This window comes from Oncorhynchus masou, chromosome 32 (genome assembly GCF_036934945.1).
Source record: "Oncorhynchus masou masou isolate Uvic2021 chromosome 32, UVic_Omas_1.1, whole genome shotgun sequence".
Taxonomy (NCBI): domain Eukaryota; kingdom Metazoa; phylum Chordata; class Actinopteri; order Salmoniformes; family Salmonidae; genus Oncorhynchus; species Oncorhynchus masou.
Window position 1 is genome coordinate 3049486 of NC_088243.1, and position 18715 is coordinate 3068200.

General features: G+C 45.3%; 1 protein-coding gene across 3 annotated transcripts in view; it reads right to left on the minus strand.

The window, feature by feature from the left end:
• Positions 1-3405: 3405 nt before the first annotated feature.
• The window catches only part of letm1 (leucine zipper-EF-hand containing transmembrane protein 1), a 38729-nt gene continuing 23419 nt past the window's right edge, over positions 3406-18715 (minus strand). For 2 of the 3 annotated variants that reach the window (XM_064953096.1, XM_064953095.1), the window contains exons 10-13: positions 17471-17605; positions 15957-16150; positions 10933-11089; positions 3406-10813 (exon numbers count right to left, since the gene is read on the minus strand). In XM_064953096.1, coding sequence (XP_064809168.1) covers positions 10673-10813; positions 10933-11089; positions 15957-16150; positions 17471-17605 — 627 coding nt within the window. In that variant the 3' untranslated portion in view covers positions 3406-10672. The remainder of the gene's footprint in view (positions 10814-10932; positions 11090-15956; positions 16151-17470; positions 17606-18715) is intronic. The other variant, XM_064953097.1, reaches the window with a different exon arrangement.

An 18715-nucleotide genomic window follows, 5' to 3' on the forward strand; every position in this document is an offset into this window, starting at 1 on the left:
GTTAACATTATGTAGAATAATATACAGCACGGTTAACATTATGTAGAATATACAGCATGGTTAGCATTATGTAGAATATACAGCATGGTTAACATTATGTAGAATATACAGCATGGTTAGCATTATATAGAATAATATACAGCATGGTTAGCATTATGTAGAATAATATACAGCATGGTTAACATTATGTAGATTATACAGCATGGTTAGCATTATGTAGATTATACAGCATGGTTAGCATTATATAGAATAATATACAGCATGGTTAGCATTATATAGAATAATATACAGCATGGTTAGCATTATGTAGAATAATATACAGCATGGTTAACATTATGTAGAATAATATACAGCATGGTTAGCATTATGTAGATTATACAGCATGGTTAACATTATGTAGAATATACAGCATGGTTAACATTATGTAGAATATACAGCATGGTTAACATTATGTAGAATAATATACAGCATGGTTAACATTATGTAGATTATGCAGCATGGTTAACATTATGTAGATTATACAGCATGGTTAGCATTATGTAGATTATACAGCATGGTTAGCATTATATAGAATAATATACAGCATGGTTAGCATTATGTAGAATAATATACAGCATGGTTAGCATTATATAGATTATACAGCATGGTTAGCATTATATAGATTATACAGCATGGTTAGCATTATATAGAATAATATACAGCATGGTTAGCATTATGTAAAATAATATACAGCATGGTTAACATTATGTAGATTATACAGCATGGTTAACATTATGTAGATTATACAGCATGGTTAGCATTATATAGAATAATATACAGCATGGTTAGCATTATGTAGAATAATATACAGCATGGTTAACATTATGTAGATTATACAGCATGGTTAACATTATGTAGATTATACAGCATGGTTAACATTATGTAGATTATACAGCCTAGTTAACATTATGTAGAATAATATACAGCATGGTTAACATTATGTAGATTATACAGCCTAGTTAGCATTATATAGAATAATATACAGCATGGTTAGCATTATGTAGAATAATATACAGCATGGTTAACATTATGTAGATTATACAGCATGGTTAACATTATGTAGATTATACAGCCTAGTTAACATTATGTAGAATAATATACAGCATGGTTAGCATTATGTAGAATAATATACAGCACGGTTAACATTATGTAGATTATACAGCATGGTTAACATTATGTAGATTATACAGCCTAGTTAACATTATGTAGATTATACAGCATGGTTAGCATTATATAGAATAATATACAGCATGGTTAGCATTATGTAGAATAATATACAGCATGGTTAACATTATGTAGATTATACAGCATGGTTAACATTATGTAGATTATACAGCATGGTTAACATTATGTAGATTATACAGCATGGTTAACATTATGTAGATTATACAGCCTAGTTAACATTATGTAGAATAATATACAGCATGGTTAGCATTATGTAGAATATACAGCATGGTTAGCATTATATAGATTATATATAGATTATTCTACATAATGCTAACCATGCTGTATATTACTCTACATAATGCTAACCATGCTGTATATTATTCTATATAATGTTAACCATGCTGTATAATCTACATAATGTTAACCATGCTGTATATTATTCTACATAATGCTAACCATGCTGTATATTATTCTATATAATGCTAACTAGGCTGTATAATCTACATAATGTTAACCATGCTGTATATTATTCTACATAATGTTAACTAGGCTGTATAATCTACATAATGTTAACCATGCTGTATAATCTACATAATGTTAACCATGCTGTATAATCTACATAATGCTAACCATGCTGTATGGTCTACATAATGCTAACCATACCTGTATGGTCTACATAATGTTAACCATGCTGTATATTCTACATAATGCTAACCATGCTGTATAATCTACATAATGTTAACCATGCTGTATATTCTACATAATGTTAACCATGCTGTATATTACTCTACATAATGTTAACCATGCTGTATATTATTCTACATAATGTTAACCATGCTGCATAATCTACATAATGTTAACCATGCTGTATATAATACAAAATGTTAACCATGCTGTGTATTCTACATAATGTTAACCATGCTGTGTAATCTATACTCTGATATTGGTTGCTGCTGTATAACATTATGTAGATTATGCAGCATGGTTAACATTGAATCAGACGGCTCCTTCATCACAAAGCCCACTGATATTGATATTGACAACTACTTTAATGAGGTTTCATTGGCAAGATAAGCAAATTTCGGGATGACATGCCAGCAACAAACGCTGACACTCCACATCCAGGTATAACTGACAAATTATGACAGACAATAATTCTAATTTTCAATTCTGTAAAGTCAGTGTGGAAGAGGTGAGAAAATTATTGTTGTCTATCAACAATGACAAGGCACCGGGATCTGACAATCTGGACTGAAAATGACTGAGGATAATAGCGGACGATATTGCCACTCCTATTTGCCTTATCTTAACACTAGCATCAGTAGCAATACTAGCATCAGTACTAGCACTAGTACTAGCATCAGTTGCAGTACTAGCATCACTAGCAGTACTAGAACTTCTATCAGTAGCAGTACTGGCATCAGCAGTAGCATCAGTAGCAGTACTTGCATCAGTAGCAGGACTAGTACTACTAGCATCAGTAGCACCGCTAGCATCAGTAGCAGTACTAGCATCAGTAGCAATACTAGCATCAGTAGCAGTACAAGAAGAACAATTGAGGAGCGATAGAGAACCCATTCGGAAAGGCCCACCCACTTTCCTAATGGGTTCAGTACTTTACTATTTATATTTTTTACAACTTTTACTTCACTACATTTCTAATGAAAAATGTACTTTTTACTCCAGACACTTTCCCTGACACCCAAAAGTACTCATCACATTTTGAATGCGTTGCTTAGCAGGACAGGAAAATGGTCCAATTCAACCACTTAATAAGAGAACATTCCTGGTCATCCTTAATCCTTTGTAAATGGATGTCTGAGTGTTAGCCAGGGGCACACACTATCAAAAAAAAATTAGTTTTTTTAAATTAAACAAATGTCAATGGTGCCGTCACACCTTTACTTTTGATAATTAACTATATTTAAAGCTATACTTTTAGAATTTTACTCAAGTAGTATTTTACTGGGTGACTTTCACCTTTACCGGAGTCATTTTTTATTAAGGGACAGTATCTCTACTTTACTCAAGACAATTGAGTTATTTTTCCACAACTTCTGGTAAGGCAGGCGGGATAGGGGTTAAGGTTGGGGTGGTTAAGGTTATGGTTGGGGTTAGGGTTATTGTATAAGCATTGTGAATGATCATTCCATGACGATTGCATGAGAAATAAAAATAAACAAAAAATGAACACAATCATTCAGGATCAACCAAAGTTTATTCAAACACTTGTGCCATTTTATGTAAAAGTTAATTATTTACATAAAGATTTGATTTATGACAAAAAAGCTCTGATTTGGACTAATGTTGAAGTAAACTATCGCTACCAAGTCATCTGAATCATGTTCAAAATGTTATTCAACTTTTCAGTTTGATTAAATAAACATTAAATAAACAGAATTATACAATATCTTCAATATAAGCACAGGTTATTAAGAACATTGGATTTATTTTCATTAACATTTTAAGTAGTGAATGTCATTATACTGCAACGTCTTGCTTCTCAAACCTAATTTAATCCTCTAACCAGAGTTTGGTGCAATGGTCATTAAGAACATAAAACAATAGCAGTGCATAATATCAGACATGATACGAACCAAGCTCTAGTAACTAGCCTTAGAACTAGTGTAGAGCAGACTTCAATAGAACTATTACAGAATTCTCTTCTAGAACTTAGATTGGTGTCAGTTCTGTCTGTTGTCCAGGTCCTCCTCCATCATACTGCCAATCTGATGCTATACAACTTATAGGTTACTATAGGTTACTGCTAGCCTGCTGCCAGTCAGTATAGATGGTTACTCACCCTAACATGCTGCCCGTCAGGATAGATAGTTACTCACCCTAACATGCTGCCAGTCAGGAGGGATAGTTACTCACCCTAACATGCTGCCAGTCAGGATGGATGGTTACTCACCCTAACATGCTGCCAGTCAGGAGGGATAGTTACTCACCCTAACATGCTGCCAGTCAGGCTGGATAGTTACTCACCCTAACATGCTGCCAGTCAGGATGGATGGTTACTCACCCTAACATGCTGCCAGTCAGGAGGGATAGTTACTCACCCTAACCTGCTGCCAGTCAGGATGGATGGTTACTCACCCTAACATGCTGCCAGTCAGGATGGATAGTTACTCACCCTAACATGCTGCCCGTCAGGAGGGATAGTTACTCACCCTAACATGCTGCCAGTCAGGCTGGATAGTTACTCACCCTAACCTGCTGCCAGTCAGGATGGATGGTTACTCACCCTAACATGCTGCCAGTCAGGATGGATAGTTACTCACCCTAACATGCTGCCAGTCAGGCTGGATAGTTACTCACCCTAACCTGCTGCCAGTCAGGATGGATGGTTACTCACCCTAACATGCTGCCAGTCAGGATGGATAGTTACTCACCCTAACATGCTGCCCGTCAGGAGGGATAGTTACTCACCCTAACATGCTGCCAGTCAGGATGGATGGTTACTCACCCTAACCTGCTGCCAGTCAGGAGGGATAGTTACTCACTCTAACATGATGCCCACCAGACTCTAGATGTGCAGATGATTTCAACTTTAAAAACAATCCCAATCCGAAACACTATACACTAAAATAGCATTTCATCAGATGATAAATTAGCTATTACAATGTACGATCTCTCAAAAAAAAGCATATCGTTCACTTAATTTTTCTCCAATAAAAACTATGAATGACTTATTGCTTCAAATATTGTCTTCTCTAGTATCGCAGAACCAGGGTACACAGTCAGATACGCCCTGAGTCCACATGGACAACAAACATGGATTTGATTATTAGACTAATAGACTATAGTGCAATTACAAACTCCATAAAATAATTTCCCCCTTGCGGTTAGAGGCCAGCCAGCAGCCGGAGGGTTGCCAGTTTCAATCCCGGGCCGACCAGAAGAATCTGTCGGGAAGTCAGCTGGAAGGTTGCTGGTATCAAATCCTAGATGCCACTAACCTGCCATTGTGCCCTTGAGCAAGGCACTTAAACCCCCCACAACAACAGCTCCCTGGACGCACAGTGTAGCCCCTGCACCTCTCCAATACCTGTATATAGAATGTGTCTCTTCCAGAGGAGTTGGGTTACAAACATAAGTCAAATTTTGGTTGGACCTTGTGTGCAATTGACTCCTCCTCTACACGTTCCTCTGTCCTCAAGTGGTTGAAGACTCCTCTTCACTAGTGGTTGAAGACTCCTCCTGAACTAGGCTTTGGCGGTATACAGTATATATCATATATGATATATATTTGAAGTTTTTCCAATACATTTTAATATTTGTAGATTGTTTTAAAGTAAATAACTGTAGTCAACTTGTGCAATACATTAAGAGATAAAGCAGATTGCATTCTTCATTTCATCTCACACATTTTACATTATGAAGTTACCATAGTCCCCCAGAACAGCTGACCCAGTCACATTATGAAGTTACCATAGTCCCCCAGAACAGCTGACCCAGTCACATTATGAAGTTACCATAGTCCCCCAGAACAGCTGACCCAGTCACATTATGAAGTTACCATAGTCCCCCAGAACAGCTGACCCAGTCACATTATGAAGTTACCATAGTCCCCCAGAACAGCTGACCCAGTCACATTATGAAGTTACCATAGTCCCCCAGAACAGCTGACCCAGTCACATTATGAAGTTACCATAGTCCCCCAGAACAGCTGACCCAGTCACATTATGAAGTTACCATAGTCCCCCAGAACAGCTGACCCAGTCACATTATGAAGTTACCATAGTCCCCCAGAACAGCTGACCCAGTCATGTGTTTGTTTGTAAACAGCACAACGTGAGAAAGCGGGAGCAGGTGAGTCCAGCTGTATATCGACAGGTGTCGCGTTTTATATGCAAAGTCTTTTTTGCTTCAATATAGTGATCAGGACCGTGCAACTATAGTTTTCCTTCACAGAAAATACATTTGTGCAACACATCAGGCCGAAAATAGCTTCATTTTCATCAGATGACAACAGAAGTGTAATGATATTTGCCTGACAGCCACAAAAGTAAATGAACCTACAATGAAAAGCAAGGTGGCCAACATTTCTAATGTTTAGGCCAACCATAGGAAGAATGTAGGCAGCTACATTTCCTAATGTCTTACATTCAACAGGAGAAAAATAGTCTGGCTACACCGAGAAAAGTAGAGCGAAAAGTAGCTCAGTCAGAGCGCTGCCTGCCGACAGGAGGTACCAGTCAGAGCGCTGCCTGCCGACAGGAGGTACCAGTCAGAGCGCTGCCTGCCGACAGGAGGTACCAGTCAGAGCGCTGCCTGCCGACAGGAGGTACCAGTCAGAGCGCTGCCTGCCGACAGGAGGTACCAGTCAGAGCGCTGCCTGCCGACAGGAGGTACCAGTCAGAGCGCTGCCTGCCGACAGGAGGTACCAGTCAGAGCGCTGCCTGCCGATAGATGGTATCAGTCAGAGCGCTGCCTGCCGATAGACGGTACCAGTCAGAGCGCTGCCTGCCGATAGATGGTATCAGTCAGAGCGCTGCCTGCCGACAGGAGGTATCAGTCAGAGCGCTGCCTGCCGATAGATGGTATCAGTCAGAGCGCTGCCTGCCGATAGACGGTATCAGTCAGAGCGCTGCCTGCCGATAGACGGCATCAGTCAGAGCGCTGCCTGCCGATAGACGGTATCAGTCAGAGCGCTGCCTGCCGATAGACGGTATCAGTCAGAGCGCTGCCTGCCGATAGAAGGCCTGGTCCTGAATTATGAGTTTAGAAGTGCAACTGAAGCACAAAATTAGTCTCGGCAGAAATGACAATAAGAAGCATTTTAGGAATGTGTTTACAAAACTCAGAAAGATATTTCTAATGCATTTTCTATTTTTCCTAATTGAAAAATGCTGAATTAACTTGCTAGCTATCCAAGTGGCTAAATTAATAAGGTATGGGGGGCATCATATTGTGTTCGCTTTCTGCCATGATTAAGTCGTCAAAGCCCTTTGGATCAGTTCTGTCCAGCTGCCACTGCCCTCTTGATTTCCTTTCATTTTTTCTACTCTCGTCTGCTCCGCCCCCACCTTCTAAGCAGAGCAGGCAGGCCCGTTGCCCGAGCGACTCCAGACTCCACAGACACAGCATGTAGACATGGTGCTCCAGAGTCAGTACTGTTCATTTGCACAATGTCTCTCGTTCACATGCACTTGTGAATGTACAAACTCACCAAAAATTACATTCAGTAGCGCCTACCTATATACGTAGAATGTTATGCGCTGGACTGCATGTCTTTGCAATTAACTTATTTTTGTCTGCGCTCGTTAGCATGTTTAGGTAGCAGCCTCCATGCCATTACTTGTGCTAATTTTGTTAGCATTCTACTAATAAGACGCCCAAAGGGATTTTTTTGGTGCGCACTTGTGTACTAAACCGGTAATACTGTAAATCCCGGGATAAGAGGATGGTCTGATATGAAAATATGGATACCGCCCATTCCTAGTGTGAGCAGATCATATATCAGACGACAGCCAACCCTCCAGCGTCACAGCAAACCCCAATGTGTTCCAGGAATGGATTAAAGGTAACATCTCAATATCCTTCTCACCCTAGCCCTCCGAACCAGCAACAGGCTCGTACACTTCTCTGCCTAGAGCTCAGAAATAAGGACGGTTCTGAAATCAATGTGTATCAGACAGACATACCTTCTGATGTCCAATACAACTCAACCAAACTAACTCTATACACACCTCCGTGGATTTAGTAACAAAGTCAAGTACTCAAGTCAAAGTGGGCAGAATATTATATATTCATCAAAAACAACAATACATCTTTGACAATATCCGTAATGTCTGGTTCTATTCAAGGCCAAGATGCTGATTGGTCAGACTCACCCTGTGCTCCATGCAGCTCAACACAACCGATTATTGATTTCATTACATTTGATTGCTTCTTTAGTCAGTTAGAATGGGTTTGAAAATGATAAGGTTCTGGTCAAATAGAGAGACCGGGCAGGTCTGTCTCTCCTAACATCAGGTATAGTCTACAGTAGAACTTTGACAGGTCATAAACTCCTATGGATCCTATAAGTAATGGGGTCCCTTGGGTGACGAACCCGAAAGCCTCTAGAATGCATTACCTACATCTTTATGTTACATTCAACACAATAAATAGCAACAACTCAGTTAACACGTATTAACATCAGGAGCTAAGAAAACAACGAAATAAAGTTAAATCAAAAGCAAATTGGGCTGAGTGGAATAAATGAATGAGATTTAGTGTGCAAAGTCGAGGAGTGATCTTGAAGAACGAATCATTCCTTTGATGGTTGAATGAATAGAAGGCAAGCTGGTTCATCTCAAACCAGAGCCATTATACAGGTTGTAAAGTATGGCTATATACACTGAATGTACAAAACATTAGGAACACCTGCTCTTTCCATGACAGACTGACCAGGTGAAAGCTATGATCCCTTATTGATGTCACTTGTTAAATCCACTTCAAATCAGGGTAGATGAAGGGGAGGAGACAGGTTTAAGAAGGACTTTTAACCCTTGTGTATGTGTGTGCCAGTCAGAGGGTGAATGGGCAAGACAAAATCTTTAAGTGTCTTTGAGCGGGGTATGGTAGTAGGTGTCTTTGAGCGGGGTATGGTAGTAGGTGTCTTTGAGCGGGGTATGGTAGTCAGTGTCTTTGAGCGGGGTATGGTAGTAGGTGTCTTTGAGCGGGGTATGGTAGTAGGTGTCTTTGAGCGGGGTATGGTAGTAGGTGCCAGAAGCACCGGTTTGTGTCAAGAACCGCAACGCTGCTGAGTTTCACGCGTGTATCAAGATTGGTCCATGCAGACGAATTGACACAATTGTGGGAAGCATTGGAATCAACAACAGCCAGCATCCCTGTGGAAAGCTTTGGACACCTTGTAGAGTCCATGCCGTGCCAAATTGAGGCTGTTCTGAGAGCTAAAGGGGGTGGAACGCCATATCAGGATGGTGTCCTTAATGTTTTGTAAACTGTAGCTGTGAGATAGGAGACCCTGTTATATCATATCATTGTTGCCACGGCCTTATTACGTACCTGATGAAGGCATAGATCAGGGGTGTCAAACTCATTCCACGTAAGGTCGAGTGTCTGCAGGTTTTTGGTTTTTCCTTTCAATTAAGACCTAGACACCCAGGTGAGGTGAGTTCCTTATTAAATAGTACAAGTGTGGAGCAGAAACCCAGACACTCGCCCCTCCCTGGAATGAGTTTCACACATGGCTGAGATAAAGCATATCTAACCAAGTACTACCATGAGATAGCTTGGGTCCCAGTGCTACCACTAGATAGCTAGCTTGGGTCCCAGTGCTACCACTAGATAGCTAGCTTGGGTCCCAGTGCTACCACTAGATAGCTAGCTTGGGTCCCAGTGCTACCACTAGATAGCTAGCTTGGGTCCCAGTGCTACCACTAGATAGCTAGCTTGGGTCCCAGTGCTACCACTAGATAGCTAGCTTGGGTCCCAGTGCTACCACTAGATAGCTAGCTTGGGTCCCAGTGCTACCACTAGATAGCTAGCTTGGGTCCCAGTGCTACCATTAGATAGCTAGCTTGGGTCCCAGTGCTACCACTAGATAGCTAGCTTGGGTCCTAGTGCTACCACTAGATAGCTAGCTTGGGTCCCAGTGCTACCATTAGATAGCTAGCTTGGGTCCCAGTGCTACCATTAGATAGCTAGCTTGGGTCCCAGTGCTACCATTAGATAGCTAGCTTGGGTCCCAGTGCTACCACTAGATAGCTAGCTTGGGTCCCAGTGCTACCACTAGATAGCTAGATTGGGTCCCAGTGCTACCACTAGATAGCTAGCTTGGGTCCCAGTGCTACCACTAGATAGCTAGCTTGGGTCCCAGTGCTACCATTAGATAGCTAGCTTGGGTCCCAGTGCTACCACTAGATAGCTAGCTTGGGTCCTAGTGCTACCACTAGATAGCTAGCTTGGGTCCCAGTGCTACCATTAGATAGCTAGCTTGGGTCCCAGTGCTACCATTAGATAGCTAGCTTGGGTCCCAGTGCTACCATTAGATAGCTAGCTTGGGTCCCAGTGCTACCACTAGATAGCTAGCTTGGGTCCCAGTGCTACCACTAGATAGCTAGCTTGGGTCCCAGTGCTACCATTAGATAGCTAGCTTGGGTCCCAGTGCTACCATTAGATAGCTAGCTTGGGTCCCAGTGCTACCATTAGATAGATAGATTGGGTCCCAGAAACATCATTTGATTCTAAGACTATGTTGTTCGAGTATAATTTTTGGGTACTTTGGGATAAGTTGAAATAATGTTCATAAGGGCACAAAAGCCTTTCTGAAACAAATTTCTGAACAAAAAGTCAGCCTCTAATTCTATTGGAAGAAACTGTTTAGAGTGGGTGGTAGTTCATGGTGCCGGTCGACTGGTCAGGGTATACGGAGGTCTGGGGTCCAGAGATTAGCTCCAGTTACGTCATCTCGGAGGTGGTTTCCTCCCCCAAGCAGAGCCTCTTCTGTGGGCTAGTTATTTAACTTAGCAGCCTGCTCCTTCTGGGCCTTCTCCTTCTCTTGCAGCTTCTCCTCCTTCTGCAGCATCACCATGATTTCTGCTACCTGGCTGGTGTTGATGTCAATGTCCTCCTTGTCAATCAACTCCACCAACTAGAATAACACACACAACAAGACACACATTGGGTTAGCGTTCATTTGTTGTCACCACCTGCCTGTCTTTCATTCAGCTGATTGGCTGAGAAGACACAGCCAGAGGTCCCAACACATACCTTGATGACATCATCAATGTCGATCTTCCCGTCCTTGTTGTCATCGAGAGCGTCAGCGATGCTCTGCAGCTTGTGCTCTGGAATGTTCTGGATCTGCCTCATGACAGTGATGAGCTCGTTGATACTGATCAGGTTCTCCCTAAAGGTAAACAGAAGGCTACATACAGGAGGCATGTTACTGGCTCACACAGGTCACATGGTGGGGGAGGAGGAGCCAACGCTGTTGCCATGCAGGACCAAATTACATTTTAGGGAATATTTTATCAGTGAAGTGCAATGAAGAACAAGCTCAAATGAAAAAATATTAAAAAGCCTTTCCTAGGAATTGCATCTTTTGCGAAAAATTATATCTAGAAAATGATTGTAATCTTTAATTTAGCAAAAGAGTTATCATTATTGTGAATAAAAAAAGCAGTACCCTTAATAAATAATGTTGAGGTGTATTATGCTATAGTCACTATATAGAAACAGTTTAAATTACATATGGACCATACTAGTGGTTCTCAACCGGTGCAGCACACATTCCATTCCATTCCTTTAGATTGGTGTTTATTGTTGTGAAATTGTTAGATTTTACTGCAATGTTGGAGCTAGAAACACAAGCATTTCACTACACCCACAATAACATCTGCTAAACATGTGTATGTGACCAGTAAAATGTAATTTCAGGTGTGCTGCTTGAGGAACTCTCAGGTGTGCTGCAAAACCTTTCCTAATCTTGACTCATTTTTTCAGTGAATGGAGGCCAGTATAAAGCCCCACCTTAGTGAATGGAGGCCAGAATAAAGCCCCACCTTAGTGAATGGAGGCCAGTATAAAGCCCCACCTTAGTGAATGGAGGCCAGTATAAAGCCCCACCTTAGTGAATGGAGGCCAGTATAAAGCCCCACCTTAGTGAATGGAGGCCAGAATAAAGCCCCACCTTAGTGAATGGAGGCCAGTATAAAGCCCCACCTTAGTGAATGGAGGCCAGTATAAAGCCCCACCTTAGTGAATGGAGGCCAGTATAAAGCCCCACCTTAGTGAATGGAGGCCAGAATAAAGCCCCACCTTAGTGAATGGAGGCCAGAATAAAGCCCCACCTTAGTGAATGGAGGCCAGAATAAAGCCCCACCTTAGTGAATGGAGGCCAGAATAAAGCCCCACCTTAGTGAATGGAGGCCAGAATAAAGCCCCACCTTAGTGAATGGAGGCCAGAATAAAGCCCCACCTTAGTGAATGGAGGCCAGTATAAAGCCCCACCTTAGTGAATGGAGGCCAGTATAAAGCCCACCCCAGTGAAATGAATGGACCTGTTCCATCAGATTGAACCAGGCACAACTGCTGAGGGCAGAGCGCCCTGCTCAGAAGGAACAGTAAACTGTGCCACCAAGCAGAGTTTCAGTTAGCCGGTATTAGCCGGCTTTTGGACGATATATTTTTTTAGGAAAGCCGATAAAATCTGCACCAGCCGGTTGTCCGGTAAGGGAATAAAAAATTATTATTTTAGCCTCGTCATTGATGTAAATACATTTGACCTGTCATGCTTATTAGTCTCTAGGTTAATTTGCATAATTGAACAGAATTAAATTGGTGTGTGTATATTCGTTATGTAACTTATTTGTGACTCGTTTCAGTAAGGTAGGCGTGTGATGGACGTCACTACTTCACAGGAGAGGCATATTAACTTTTTGTTTGTTTGTTGCAGAAATGCCTTCTGGGACATGTGAACTTTCAAGTGCCTTAATAACAAACTTGTATGTCATATGTAAATACGAATACAATTGTTAAGTTACGAGCCTGGTTGGTTTAGACAGGAACTTTCCCGCTAGCCATGATTGGCTGAGATAATGGATGGACATACCGAGACATGAGTTCGGATTGGTCTGCCATGTAACATACTTCTGTCTATAACATGAGCTGTCTTCAGTAAGTGTGGATACTTGCTACCGCAGCTTTTTTGAAAGATGTAACGTTAACCGTGGAGAATGCAAAGTGATGCTACTGCTCTCAACAACAATGCTGCCCTAAATTTATCAGACGCTGTCGACAAAGATCAGAGGGACTACTTCCTGGAGGATGATCGTGCCACGCTGACTCTCTCCGACTGAAAATTATTCAGACGATGAGGAAATCTCTGACTTAGGTAAAAGCATTTTCATTGAACCATCTTCCGATGACAGCGATTGGGAAGAAACGACGATCAATAGCGTTGTTGTCGCGGAAGAAGTTGACCATGTTTTGAAATCAGTAGAATGCCTGGTGGAAGCAGAGTATGATAAGGAGATAAATAGAATTCTGCCGATTGATTACAAATGCAGAGGGAGTGGAAAAGAGAACAAGGCTGTAGAATAAAACTTCTGTCTCTGGATCTTCAAACTATGGCATCCGCGACAGAGAAGGAGAAAGATTGGATGATTATGGCATTGCACACGGTCAGTGTGAACCAGAGTGACTGGACACAATGGGCCAAGCAAGCTGTACAAACAAAATGAAAACGACACAGGGCACACAAGGCATCATATTAGCATCTCATGCTAGTTGTTGATAATCCTAGTCATATTAGCAACCCATGCTAGTTGTTGATAATCCTAGTCATATTAGCAACCCATGCTAGTTGATGATAATCCTAGTCATATTAGCATCCCATGATAGTTTATGATAATCCTCGTCATATTAGCATCTCATGCTAGTTGTTGATAATCCTAGTCATATTAGCATCCCATACTAGTCAATGATAATCCTAGTCATATTAGCATCCCGTGCTAGTTAATGATAATCCTAGTCATATTAAATCAAATCAAATGTATTTATATAGCCCTTCTTACATCAGATGATATATCAAAGTGCTGTACAGAAATCCAGCCTAAAACCCCAAACAACAGGTGTAGAAGCACGGTGGCTAGGAAAAACTCCCTAGAAAGGCCAAAACATAGGAAGAAACCTAGAGAGGAACCAGGCTATGAGCATCTCATGCTAGTTGTTGCATATTAGATCTCCCCTCGTTCTAAATTTCCAACTGATATTTTCATCCTTCACATGAAACCGCTGGCTTTTGACAACAGTGTGGCGCGTATCCTACTGCCTTGTGCGTATTGCTGCATTCATACTATGAAGAAAAAATGGTTGAGCAACATTTTAAACGAAAGGTTCTGATCTGTTGCATCAGACTCATTGCTTTACACATCGTTGCATCCTCGACTTGCATGTTCTGTTAACATGGATTACAATAATCTAACACACCGTCAACAACCCCGCCACACCGTCAACAACCCCGCCACCCCGTCAACAACCCCGCCACCCCGTCAACAACCCCGCCACCCCGTCAACAACCCCGCCACCCCGTCAACAACCCCGCCACCCGGTCACACCGTCAACAACCCCGCCACCCCGTCAACAACCCCGCCACCCCGCCACACCGTCAACAACAACGCCACACCGTCAACAACCCCGCCACACCGTCAACAACCCCGCCACACCGTCAACAACCCCGCCACACCGTCAACAACCCCGCCACTCAGACACACCGTCAACAACCCCGCCACCCAGACACACCGCCAACAACCCCGTCACACCGCCAACAACCCCGCTAAGCTTTATCTTGGCCAGGTCGCAGTTGCAAATGAGAACTTGTTCTCAACTAGCCCACCTGGTTAAATAAAGGTGAAATAAATAAAAAATAATTTAAAAAAAACACCGTCAACAACCCCGCCACCCAGACACACCGTCAACAACCGCCACACAGTCAACAACCCCGCCACCCAGACACACCGTCAACAACCCCGCCACCCAGACACACCGTCAACAACCCCGCCAACAACCCCGCCAACAACCCCGCCACACCGTCAACAACCCCGCCACACCGTCAACAACCCCGCCACACCGTCAACAACCCCGCCACCCAGACACACCGTCAACAACCCCGCCACACCGCCAACAACCCAGCCACACCGTCAACAACCCCGCCACACCGTCAACAACCCCGCCACACCGTCAACAACCCCGCCACACCGTCAACAACCCCACCACCCAGACACACCGTCAACAACCCCGCCACACCGTCAACAACCCAGCCACACCGTCAACAACACCATCACACCGTCAACAACCCCGCCACCCAGACACACCGTCAACAACCCCGCCACACCGTCAACAACCCCGCCACCCAGACACACCGTCAACAACCCCGCCACACCGTCAACAACCCCGCCACCCAGACACACCGTCAACAACCCCGCCACACCGTCAACAACCCCGCCACACCGTCAACAACCCCGCCACCCAGACACACCGTCAACAACACCGTCACACCGTCAACAACCGTCACACCGCCAACAACCCCGCCACACCGTCAACAACCCCGCCACCCAGACACACCGTCAACAACCCCGCCAACAACCCCGCCACACCGTCAACAACCCCGCCACACCGTCAACAACCCCGCCACACCGTCAACAACCCCGCCACACCGTCAACAACCCCGCCACCCAGACCCACCGTCAACAACCCCGCCACACCGTCAACAACCCCGCCACCCAGACACACCGTCAACAACCCAGACACACCGTCAACAACCCAGACACACCGTCAACAACCCAGACACACCGTCAACAACCCAGACACACCGTCAACAACCCAGACACACCGTCAACAACCCCGCCACCCAGACACACCGTCAACAACCCAGACACACCGTCAACAACCCAGACACACCGTCAACAACCCAGACACACCGTCAACAACCCTGTCACCCAGACAAACTGTAAACAACCACTATGATGATCATCCATTCTCCATCAAATGTCAAATGAACATTCTCCAATTTTCAAACTCGCCTAGTTTTTGTTGAAGGCATATTAAGTGATATTTCTTTGGAGGCATGTGTTTTTAGCGAGAGCGAACACATTTCAGCATGTGAATAAGACTCCTAACCCATTACTCCAAATGCTACCTAACTATACGTTAACACCGGTCACATGACGTCCATATCCTGTTCCAGTCTGATCGAACAGAGTGGTTCTATGATGACACTGCTGATTTCTTACCCAATAGGAGGAGTGGATGGTCTGTCCATCTGTCCGTCGAGGACCACCTTGTCCTGCTCCAGTTCTGTGATGATCTTGCCTATCCTACTGATCATCCTGTTGACCCTCTTAGAGAGCCGCTGAGAGGCCTTACTCTCCTGCACGGCCTTCTCCTGGCCAGTCTTAGATAACTCCTTCTTTATCTCCTTTAGGTCCTGGACAAAAACACACACATCCCCCGTCAGTAGTGACGAGATCCCACCGACCCCCGTCAGTAGTGATGAGATCCCACCGACCCCCGTCAGTAGTGACGAGATCCCACCGACCCCCGTCAGTAGTGACGAGATCCCACCGACCCCGTCAGTAGTGACGAGATCCCACCCGACCCCCGTCAGTAGTGACGAGATCCCACCCGACCCCCGTCAGTAGTGACGAGATCCCACCGACCCCCGTCAGTAGTGATGAGATCCCACCGACCCCCGTCAGTAGTGATGAGATCCCACCGACCCCGTCAGTAGTGACGAGATCCCACCGACCCCCGTCAGTAGTGACGAGATCCCACCGACCCCCGTCAGTAGTGATGAGATCCCACCCGACCCCCCGTCAGTAGTGACGAGATCCCACCGACCCCCGTCAGTAGTGTTGAGATCCCACCGACCCCCGTCAGTAGTGTTGAGATCCCACCGACCCCCCGTCAGTAGTGATGAGATCCCACCGACCCCCGTCAGTAGTGTTGAGATCCCACCGACCCCCCGTCAGTAGTGATGAGATCCCACCGACCCCCGTCAGTAGTGTTGAGATCCCACCGACCCCCGTCAGTGACGACGAGATCCCACCGACCCCCGTCAGTAGTGTTGAGATCCCACCGACCCCCGTCAGTAGTGATGAGATCCCACCGACCCCCGTCAGTAGTGATGAGATCCCACCCGACCCCCGTCAGTAGTGTTGAGATCCCACCCGACCCCCGTCAGTAGTGTTGAGATCCCACCGACCCCCGTCAGTAGTGATGAGATCCCACCCGACCCCCGTCAGTAGTGTTGAGATCCCACCCGACCCCCCGTCAGTAGTGATGAGATCCCACCGACCCCCGTCAGTAGTGATGAGATCCCGCCGACCGCCCGTCAGTAGTGATGAGATCCCACCGACCCCGTCAGTAGTGTTGAGATCCCACCCGACCCCGTCAGTAGTGATGAGATCCCACCGACCCCGTCAGTAGTGATGAGATCCCACCGACCCCGTCAGTAGTGATGAGATCCCACCGACCCCGTCAGTAGTGATGAGATCCCACCCGACCCCCGTCAGTAGTGATGAGATCCCACCGACCCCGTCAGTAGTGATGAGATCCCACCGACCCCCGTCAGTAGTGATGAGATCCCACCGACCCCGTCAGTAGTGACGAGATCCCACCGACCCCCGTCAGTAGTGATGAGATCCCACCCGACCCCCGTCAGTAGTGACGAGATCCCACCGACCCCCGTCAGTAGTGATGAGATCCCACCCGACCCCCCGTCAGTAGTGATGAGATCCCATCTTACCTCGCTGTACTCCTGCACGTCATCTTTCAGGTCCTCTAGCTCCTCCTTTTCCAGGGTGAGTAACTTCTTCTGTTCCCTCAGCTGGGTACATGCATCACTCAACATGTCTATCTCTTCCTTAGTGATCTCCTCTCCCTGTAGGGGACAATATATACGACATTATACAGCAGGGTACAGGACAGTATTTGGACACGTGTCTGTGTGTTACCTTGATGCCCTCTAGGACAGGTGCCTGTGCGTTACCCTGATGCCCTCTAGGACAGGTGCCTGTGTGTTACCTTGATGCCCTCTAGGACAGGTGCCTGTGCGTTACCCTGATGCCCTCTAGGACAGGTGTTGGCCTTTGTGATACCCTGATGCCCTCTAGGTCAGGTGCCTGTGCGTTACCCTGATGCCCTCTAGGACAGGTGCCTGTGCGTTACCCTGATGCCCTCTAGGACAGGTGCCTGTGTGTTACCTTGATGCCCTCTAGGACAGGTGCCTGTGCGTTACCCTGATGCCCTCTAGGACAGGTGTTGGCCTTTGTGATACCCTGATGCCCTCTAGGTCAGGTGCCTGTGCGTTACCCTGATGCCCTCTAGGACAGGTGCCTGTGCGTTACCCTGATGCCCTCTAGGACAGGTGTTGGCCTTTGTGATACCCTGATGCCCTCTAGGTCAGGTGCCTGTGCGTTACCCTGATGCCCTCTAGGTCAGGTGCCTGTGCGTTACCCTGATGCCCTCTAGGACAGCGGTTGGTCTGTGCGTTACCCTGATGCCCTCTAGGACAGGTGCCTGTGTGTTACCTTGATGCCCTCTAGGACAGGTGCCTGTGTGTAGCCCTCTAGGACAGGTGACTGTGCGTTACCCTGATGCCCTCTAGGACAGGTGCCTGTGTGTTACCTTGATGCCCTCTAGGACAGGTGCCTGTGTGTAGCCCTCTAGGACGGGTGCATGTGCGTTACCCTCATGCCCTCTAGGACAGGTGTCTGTGTGTTGCCCTGATGCCCGTTAGGACAGGTGCCTGTGTGTTACCCTGTCTCCCTCTAGGACAGGTGTCTGTGTGTTACCCTGACGCCCTCTAGGACAGGTGTCTGTGTGTTACCCTGACGCCCTCTAGGACAGGTGTCTGTGTGTTACCCTGACGCCCTCTAGGACAGGTGTCTGTGTGTTACCCTGACGCCCTCTAGGACAGGTGTCTGTGTGTTACCTTGACGCCCTCTAGGACAGGTGTCTGTGTGTTACCCTGACGCCCTCTAGGACAGGT